General features: G+C 39.4%; 1 protein-coding gene across 3 annotated transcripts in view; it reads left to right on the forward strand.

The window, feature by feature from the left end:
- LOC138003892 (thioredoxin domain-containing protein 5-like) overlaps positions 1-8,860 on the forward strand; it is a 27,066-nt gene extending 18,206 nt beyond the window's left edge. For 2 of the 3 annotated variants that reach the window (XM_068850197.1, XM_068850199.1), the window contains exons 9-12: positions 863-945; positions 2,290-2,377; positions 5,230-5,271; positions 8,361-8,858. In XM_068850197.1, the coding sequence (XP_068706298.1) occupies positions 863-945; positions 2,290-2,377; positions 5,230-5,271; positions 8,361-8,480 (333 nt within the window). In that variant the 3' untranslated portion in view covers positions 8,481-8,858. Of the gene's footprint in view, positions 1-862; positions 946-2,289; positions 2,378-5,229; positions 5,272-8,360 lie in introns of all 3 variants that reach the window. The other variant, XM_068850198.1, reaches the window with a different exon arrangement.
- Positions 8,861-10,000: the final 1,140 nt, after the last annotated feature.

The following is a 10,000-nucleotide window of genomic DNA, read 5'->3' on the forward strand; positions in this document are numbered from 1 at the left end:
GGAATATGCATAATAAAACAATTATTGAATTCGGTTTTCGCATGTTAGGGATAATTATCAAGGCCTCAGTTTGTGTTATCCGCCTCAGCCTTCGGCTTCAGCAGATAGCACAAACTTTGGCCTTGATAATTATCGCTAACATGCTCAACCTCATCCAATAATTGTTAATTAATATTTGATATAATTTATTAGCTGTTAGCTTGTGATACTGAACAAGTTTGATTTCAACTAATTTCTCGCTTCTTGGCTACAGCTGCCAAGTAAGCTGTCAAGCATTAGAACTACATGTAAGCTAGAATAACAGAATTTTCATGGTTTATTATGACAGGAAGCCTGTATGTTGTACGTCAGAAACTGAGCCAATAATGGGTGGCAATGACTCAGTCTTTCTGCATGAATTTATATATAACATGTACCCCGGTCTCAGAGGTTTTTCTTGAGCCGTGAGAGAGTAGCGAAGCGGGGAGAAAGAGAAAAACGTCTGGTTTACCTTGGACTTGAATCTCGCTTTCATGCAGATGCCAGGGTCAGGATCTGACCCTCAGGCTCGGATTGGTTGATATTTTACCAAACACACAAATCAATATGATTGGTTCGTTTAATTGGTAATACCGAGGGGACGTGTGATATCTAATTTGCCATTGGTCCCTTTTGAAATTATCAATTTGAGGCGTTTTGACAGCTGGCGTCTGCATGAAAGTGACATTCAAGTCTAAGATAACCAGAGGTTTCTCTCTTCTCGCCGCTTCGCCACTCTCGCCACTCGTGGCCCTTTGCGGCTATCTTGCAGCTCAATAAAAACCTCTTAGACCAGGGTATCTAACATGAGGTTCAAAACTATTACTGTTATTCTGTTTTACAGATCAAGCCATTCCAACTAACTGACAGTACTTTTGATGCAATGATCAGTGTCGGGACAACATTTGTTAAGTTCTATGCGCCTTGGTGAGCTTACTTCTGAAACTCAGTCATTTTACGGCTGATAGTAGATAGATCAGGCTTCGTGTTTATTTGAAATGGCAAACAGCAGGCTGCTTCTTGTCTCAAGAGCATTAAAATTCCTTATTCTTATCCACCCTTTCTTTTAAGAAGGTACCTGATACCTGTAGCAAACAGGCAAGGAATGAGCTAAGTTTCAAACACGATTCTTCCTTTTTTGTCAATATGCAAATTGTAGTTTGAGGTTTGCAATTTGCCGTAAACGTGATGCTGGATCTGTTTATTGGTTTGTTTTACCTTAAATTGACACGTTCTTCAATTTTAACGCAACATCAGAGAAATGTGAAAGAATGACATGGTCAAGTAGGATAGACCTAATACATTAGCCACTCTCAACAAACTATTTTGATCGTAGTGTTGAGGAGGCTTTGTACAGTGTAACTATTCTCACGATCCTGTGAAGAAACTTATGAGAAATACTTTTAGAAAGGCTTTTAGGAGACATGTCCTTGTTCTTTCGTATTGAAGTTTCCTTGAGAATAATGGAACAATGAAGATAAGTTGTGTCCAAAATATGATGGATGGAGGGTAGGCTATTTTAAAAGAGATTGAAAAATTCCTGCATGGTTGAGCTGTTTCAATATTCTTTTGGATCACTGATGATGGGTTCTTTCATATACACTCGTCCTAAGCAGGCGGCATAAAAGAACAGTAATAACCACAGGCGCCCAAGCTCAGTGTGAGCATGGCCGACAAAAATATAAGGATTTGTATGGGAATCCCGATAAAAAGCTGAAGAAGATAATTATATGAAAAAATTCTCTATTAAAAAGCCTAGCCGTATTGCCAACGTGGATAGCTTCCTTCCTGTGTGGTTATTTTCCAGATCCCACGCGATTTGAGCCATTTCACAATTTCGTGGTTGTCAACGGTATAATAAAATTCCAAGGCTGGAAACTAAATTCTCAGGTGCCACCAATTTGAGTCAAATATTCCTAGATAAAATGTTCCCACGGTCACAATTCCACATCACAATTAATTGACAAAGATTAAACTTTCATCTCAATCCACCATCAACGCAATAGCAGTCCTGGATGCGACCTCAGGCGGTAATATTGCAGGAAAACAGCTTTCGACATGTACGCTTCTACACCACATACTGAGGCCACGGCTTCGACCTTTGATAACGAACCGAGCCTTACCGGGGTGGCAGACCGTAGTTTTGTCAACCGCAAATTTCTTGGGGCGCATGGGGCACCTGTGGAATAACTAGCAGATTATGGAAAGACAGTTGCTATCGTCCTGATCATCATCGTCATTATCGTTATCCTTGTGTTAATCTGACTGTAGGTGTCGGCACTGTCAGGAACTTGCTCCTATCTGGGATCAGCTCGCCAACAAGTGTGCAGACAGTTCTTCTGGTCCGAGAATTGCCAAGGTTTGCAAGTCATTTGTGAAAAGTCTTTACTGGCTCAGTGATGCATAAGTTTGTTTCAATTGGATCTGTAGAACTGAAACCAAAGTAATGACTTTGGCCACTCACAACATATGCCAATATTGAAAACAACCAATCATAGCGCAAGACAAATGCATTGATGTAGCTCAAAGCGCGGGAAAAACATGTGTGAACAAGGGGCATTACTAAACCACGAAACAGCGAAACGAAACACCGAAACAAGACTTAAATTTGCACCGAGATTGCGCATCAAGACATCCACGACAGGAGACCGAGCCTACCCTCATTGCAGATTCCGAAAAATCCTCAACAGGATCAACATCTGCTGAATTCAGTTTGCTTCCTTGTGAGTTTCAGTGTTCGAGCAAAAAAAGTACAAAACTGAAATAGCTGTTTCGGTGTTTCGCTGTTTTCTGGTTTAGTAATGCTTGCCAACAGGTCACAATTGGTTTGGCCTCTACTTGTTATTGGTTGAAAATGTCATGCAAGATTTTGGTGCCAAGCACTATGCGTAGAACTGCAATGCAGCAATCTTGTGAGTATTTTCAACGCCCCTTTAAGAACTGGTCTCGGGTTTGTTTCACGTACATGTAAAGGCCCTTCAACATGCATTCAACACTTTGTTGAACCAAATGTTCGGTGCGTTTGAACAGGTCGTCCAACATTGTTGAAAGCGTAAAAAATGTTGAAAGCTTGTTCAAAGCGTGCTGAATCAAGGTTAAATCGGCTTAAACTTTCATTCTCAAACTCATTGATAATTCATAAGCCAAACACAAAAGAAATCACTACCGTGAAGGAAGTTTGGATATGTGCTCTTAATTAGCATAAAATTTCGCCAACTTTGATCCCAAATATCTCTTGAAATACTGCTTCTTTTAAGAAGCAATATCAAACACTCGAAAGAGTGTTTAATCAGATATCAAACCACCTCGAAATCGGTTTAAAAACTCGGCCTTCGGCCTCGTTTTTCAACTCGCTTCTCGGTGTTTGGATATCCTATGAAACACTCCTTCTCGTGTTTGATATATTACTTCAACATCGATTCAACTTTTCCTTTGTTCTCGAAAATGTTTAATGGTGTTGAAACCGTTTGAACTTTCTGTTCAACAATTGTAGAACACACGCATGCTCACATCAGGCCACAAAAGTCAATATGGCGTAGTTTATCTGGACGAAAGAGACTGCTTTCTAGTTAGTGTTGGTTCTTCTTATGTTGACGCAATGTTGGCGCAATGTTGGAACCATTTGAACGGCCTCCGCACAACTTTGTTTTTGCGTCCAACATTTGCCTGGCATCCGTTCAACTTTTGTTGAACCAATGTTGGTCAAATGTTGAAACTGTTTAAATGGGCCGCAACATCCAAGAGTAAGAGACGGATACATTCGCTAGGCGGATGAACTTTATTTTTTATCGTATAATACTTGCTCGTAGCTCCCCTGATTAGTGAGTTGTTTATTTTAAAAAAACCTTATTGGCAGAGTTTGCTCTTTTTTTAAGACTCAAAATAAGTCAAGCTAACGGGATGATTTAAGTTATACTAATGATGAAATTTTGACGACACTTAAAATAAAAACTTGAGGTTGTCATGCATCTTGATAAGCAACCGCGTAGTTTTTCCCAAAATGAGAATAACGGACCTTCAAAGATCGTTTTTGTCGTCAAGCAAAGATATTTTCATGAAAGTTATAAAAACTGTGGATTTGTAGCCTTGTATACTTCAAACTTGAAAGGCGAAATCTTAAGCCTTTAGGCTTCAAATATTGGTTATTTTGATTTTGATTTTGATTTTCTGAAAATATAGCTTTACTTCTTGCTATCCATTGGTCCAGTAAGGCTGAACGAGCCGGACGCTGCCTCTTAAATGCTGGGGGAAGGCAATTTTTTGCACTCAGCCGTGTGTGAATTCCTTGATATCCAGAAACGCAAGGAATAGCCCTCTTTCGATGTATTAAAATTCAGTCTAAAACAAAAGGCATCATCTCGAGGCTCTTGGGAATAAACTCATACAAATCCGTATATTTATTCCCCAGAGCCTCGAGATGATGGCTTTTGTTGAGGACTGAATTTTAATACATCGAAATTGGTCTATTAGAAACATGCTCAATTTAGTGATATCCAGTGCGAAGTGTCCTGTTAAGTGAAAGCGTTTACTTTCTGTTTCCAACAGAGGTCACCGTTATTTTTACCTCAGCGCAAAGACAGCTTCCCTTTTTACTCTAGGAAAAGATTGTCCCGAGTGATGTTGAAGTTTGGGATAAAATTGTCTGGCATCTAGTCAACTCAGGCATTTTATTAGACCCACCTGGGGGTGAGATGTTGGTAACCCTGTGTGGCCCCCCGCCTTTCAGGATGCAGTGCAGCATTTGTGGAGCCGATTCACATTACATCTGCGCGCTATTTAATCTGTTGAAATGTTCAAGAAGCCAATCAAGACATTTCTTCTTAGGCAATTTTTTGAGTGATGGTTAATACAAGAGACTTTATAGGGGTATTTAGATTTGTAACCTATCATTACATTTGAATCGGAGAATTGTAATGCTGTATTTATTTTATCAAGAGTTGTAAAGCGCAATTGACCTATTAAATTTTTTTTTAAATAGCGCTCTGGAAGTAATGAATTGATGATGATGATGATGATGATGATGATGATGATGATGATGATGATGATTATCATTATTATTATAACCTTGCATTTTTGGACATACAGTATCGGTCACCTGATTCCTAGAAATACTCCTAGTCGCTTCATGCCATGGAAACGGGGATAAGCTCCGGCCTGATGGGCCTTCTGGCTCGTATGCAGAGACTTTTTTACCTGTCTTGTGTTCCCTAGGTTGACTGCACAGAAGAGGAAGAACTTTGTCAAAGTTTTGGCGTAAGTGATGTAATTATTTGTAAAGCATGTTTGCCGCTCCAAAAGAATGCTGCAGAACTCTGAAACCTCGAGTGATTTTTCGGAATTTACTTTTAAAGGCCCATGTTCAACCAACGACATTGGGCGCGTTGAATTTCTCACAGACGGAAAATCGGAAAATCACCGGCGAGTACCCAGTCAAAACGATGGAACTAGAAGCGCGCAATGTCTTTTTCGGTAAACATGGGCATTTTAAAGCTTTACTGACAAGAGGAAATAAATCCACCTGTGTTTGAAAAATTAAGAAAACCCTGGAACTGTTTTGTGACCAAAGGTCTAGGAGGAGAGCTTAGAAGAGACAAGTGAAAATGGGTTTGTCTAATGTTTAAAGAGGTGATTCTGAAAACGCTATTGTCTTTGCTAAAACTTAGTATCGTTGACAGGCTGTCGCTTGGTTGATTTTGGACAGGCTCTGAAATAAACACTTTCTTTGGCGTTGAATATTGTGGTAAAAAACAAATCGACAGTGGTTCAGCGTTGTCTGTACTCTTGTCGACAGCGATATTCGTCATCACAGCTGTGATGCTGAATACGTGTATCGTTGTCGATTTAAGCAACAGAGGACGTTTTCCGTGTTCCCATAGACCTTATTCATAAATGGCGGTCACATTTATAATTCTTTTGTCCACGTGCAAATTAGCCTACCAAGCCTCATTTTAAAGCAAGAATTCTTTTCAGTTCACTGTATGGTATGGAGGCTTGGTAGGCTAATTTGCACTTCGGCAAAAGAATTATAAATTGACCGCCATTTATGAATAATGTCTATGCCTCATCTAAACACGAGGGGGAGTTGGGAGAATTCGAGACAGTTATGCAAACCCCAGACGCAGTCGAGGGTTTGCATAACTGTCGAGAGTTCGCCCAACTCCCCCGAGTGTTTAGATGAGACTATGGAAACTTGGGAAAAAAGTCCTCTATTGCTTTTATAAAATATTCCTCAAAGATAATGAAGGTAAATGAAGGTAAATGCTGGTTTTTTTACTTCTTGATTGAAACAGATTTTCTTGATACACGCTCATATTTCCTACCAGCTAATCAAAACGCGCGTGTGACAATACATAACCAATCAAAATTCGTGTGATGTCACAGCCGTGTTTCCATACTCTCATCTAAATTGACCAGTGAGAGTGCGCGTGCTATCCTAATTATTTATAAAAGAGCACAGACAACACGCTGAACCACTTTCGCTTTGTTGTTAATTCCCCACTCCGGATCCTGCCACCTACTTGTGTTCACCTACGTTTGAAAATTCAGTCACTGTACCTTTCTACATCAATCCGCTTCGATTTGAGGTGAAGGAGAAAACGAAGAGCAGGGGGTCAGTGAGCCAACTCAGTCTTATAAAGCGCAACATGTCTGACAGCATCCTTTGTGATTCTTGGTCTACAGATTTATGGCTGCCGAAATGTGTCAATATTCGATATCGCGTATATGCGTTTGATAATTTCCACATATTGACAGTAAAATTCAAATATATTTGAGTTTGTTCAATACATTCGATAAACTTGTAGCAAAATTCAGTAAATTCGCCTTGATACGCTTTCGATTCTCTCCTCCATTTATGAAACAATTCAAGCAATATTCATTTGATGATTCCAGCAAAATTTATTCGATAATTCAAGAAATATTCATTCGACAATGGACGTGACCTATCTTCCATATTTGGATAGAGGGCTTGGCAACTGAGATTACTAAATGGCGGTGGATAAATGTGAACTAGATTCGGAAGAGGTAACCTATCCAATCGCAGCCAATGTATTTATATATTATAATGGCGTTGAAATGGCTCTTTCTGTTATTCTTGCCATGGCAGATACTATTAATGATCAACGACAGTCTTTGTTTCTTGAGCGTGGTGAATGTTTTTGCGAAATTCATCGATACTGGTGGCAACAACTTGCTGAGACTGAGAGAAGGAAAACCAGTGCTTTGGATTTAGGCAAGCCCTCTTGTAAAAGGAGCGGACGCGGGAGATCATCCCTCGATATACCACCTGCTATTTTGGAAGAATTGAGAGGGCTTGGGTTCACTTGGACTCGCATGTCTAAAATGTTAAATGTTTCTCGTTCTACGATTCACAGACGTGCGACAGATCATGGTCTTCAAGGTCTTAGTACGTTTTCAGACATACTGTTGCAGAACTTGATCATGTTATTACAGAAGATTATATTTCCCGGCATGGACTCAACAGGTCAATCCTCCCTAATCGGGCACCTAAGATCCCTGGGACTACGAGTTCAACGTGACGGAGTAAGGACAAGGCTAACAGGAGTGGATCCTGACAACACTGCCTTGCGTTGGGCCGCGGTAATATCAGAGACTGTCGTTCATGAGTAATAGTATCTGCCATGACAAGAATAACAGAAAGAGCCATTTCAACGCCATTGAATACATTGGCTGCGATACGATAGGTTACCTTTTCAGAATCTATTTCAAATTTATCCAGGCTTAGCGCCAAAGGCTCCCAATCAAGTTGTTCCGCCATTTTGTAAACTCAGTTGCCAAGCCCTCAATCGAAATATGGAAGATAGGTCACGTACATTATCGAATGAATTTTGTTCGAATCATCGAATGAATATTTCTTGAATTATCGAATGAATTTTGTTCGAATCATCGAATGAATATTTCTTGAATTCGAATGAATTTTGTTCAAACCATCGAATGAATATTGCTTGAATTGTTTCATTAATGGAGGAGAGAATCGAATGCGTATCGAGGCGAATTTATCGAATTTTGCTACAAGTTTATCGAATATATTGAAAAAACTCAAATATATTTGAATTTTGTCAATATGTGGAAATTATCAAACGCATATACGCGACATCGAATATTGACACATTTCGGCAACCATACCGATTTCGAGCAAACCGACTTTCAACAACTCAGTCAGCTCCTCGTAACTAAGTTAAAAAAGTGTTACTTTAAAAAAAGAAACTCCTACTCTAAAATCACTAACCTCCCGTTTTCCCTAGAAAGTGAAATATTCTAGCTGGTAGAGCAGATCTATTGTCGTAAATTTTCCCTATATTAACTCATTCCTCTGTTGACAGATTTCTGCATACCCCACCCTGGTACTCTTTAGCAGGGGAGTTCAAAAGCAAGAGTACAAAGGCCCAAGGGATTTGAACAGTCTGTATAACTTTGCTGTCCAACATCACGACGAATTGTAGCACACATCAAACACGAAGCACCAGTCAACTGACGGTGCAGATGAATGTATACACGTCATTGGCTGTTAAGCCTGGTTTTCACCATCGACGCAAGCATAAGCACAAGAAGCATACGCAAACTCAGTAGCTTGTAGTTTATTATATTAGAGCCTTTTGTTAGAACAATAGACACTAATTAAGAAGTAAATGCGCCTGCGTGTGCTGCTTGTGCAATTTACCAATAATACAATAGACACTAATTAACAACAAGTAAATGCGCCTGCGTGTGTTGGATGTGCTTATGCTTGCGTCGCTAGTGAAAACCAGGCCTTAAAGGGAACTTCCACTAAAACAGGGATATATATTCAAAATAGTTAACATAATGCTCTCAATCAAAATTGTTCGAACGTTTTCCAATGGAATCGTTTGTATCCGAAATAAATAAATTTCAAAAACGCTTGTTTTGGTTTTTAAATTTCCCGGGCGCCGCCATCTTAATAATTGTGACGTGTCATGGTTGCCCTATTGTTTAAAACAAAAGCTTTTGTGCAAATACAAAAGAGCAACCATAACACGTCACAATTATTCAAGATGGCGGCACCCAGGAAATTTGAAAACCAAAACAAGCGTTTTTGAAATTCATTTATTTCGGATAAAAACGATTCCATTAGAAAACGTTTGAACAATTTTGATTGTAAACATTATGTTAAATATTTTGAAGTTGTATTCTTGTTTTAGTGGAGGTTTCCGTTAAGGTGTCAGAGAGACCTCTTGCCAACCGAGCTCGAGGGCCGAGCTACAAGAAATAGCCTGTGTTCATCTAGTTTAATTTATTTCCCGGTGCAAAGCACAAGAACATTTAATTTAAGCCTCAAATAAAACAAACAGCTGAACTTACAGTTCGGCCTGACAAAGTAAGGTTAGTAAAATAGTTATTAGGGACCTTAAAAGCTACGAGAACGTTGTCTAAAAATATTATTTTCCGTTACTCTAATAATTTTGCGAGTCCAAGTCGTTTGGCTTGAAAAGTGTGAGAGAGAAAATTGAAAATACGTCGTCAGGTCCTCTCGTCCTCCACATGACCTCAATCATTGATCATTTGACGTCGTTGTCAAGACAAGAACGGCAAAGAAATGTTTTAAAATGTAAAACACACGTGCAGGGCGTGCAGAACTATTGTTTTTGCTAATTAAACCTATCGTTTTGTGGCATTCGCGTAGCCGTCTTCGTCTTCCTTGCTTAAGGTCCCTATTTATATCTTTTTGTGATCAAATTGCGCGGAAAAGCACAACATGAAGTCAAGCATTGGCTTTGGTGTAGAATACCATTATGGCCTGGTAAATAATGGTAATTGAACTGAGTGGAGTGCAATTTGGTCTGAAATCATACGAGTGATTTCAAAATCGAACGAGCACGAAACGCGTGTTCGATTTGAAATCACAAGTATGATTTCAGACCAAAATTGCACAACACGAATATCAATTACCACTTTATTACATCCATTTAGAAATCACAATCGCTGAAATGTAGGATTTTAGTCA

The sequence above is a fragment of the Montipora foliosa genome, chromosome 5 (assembly GCF_036669935.1).
Source record: "Montipora foliosa isolate CH-2021 chromosome 5, ASM3666993v2, whole genome shotgun sequence".
Lineage (NCBI taxonomy): Eukaryota > Metazoa > Cnidaria > Anthozoa > Scleractinia > Acroporidae > Montipora > Montipora foliosa.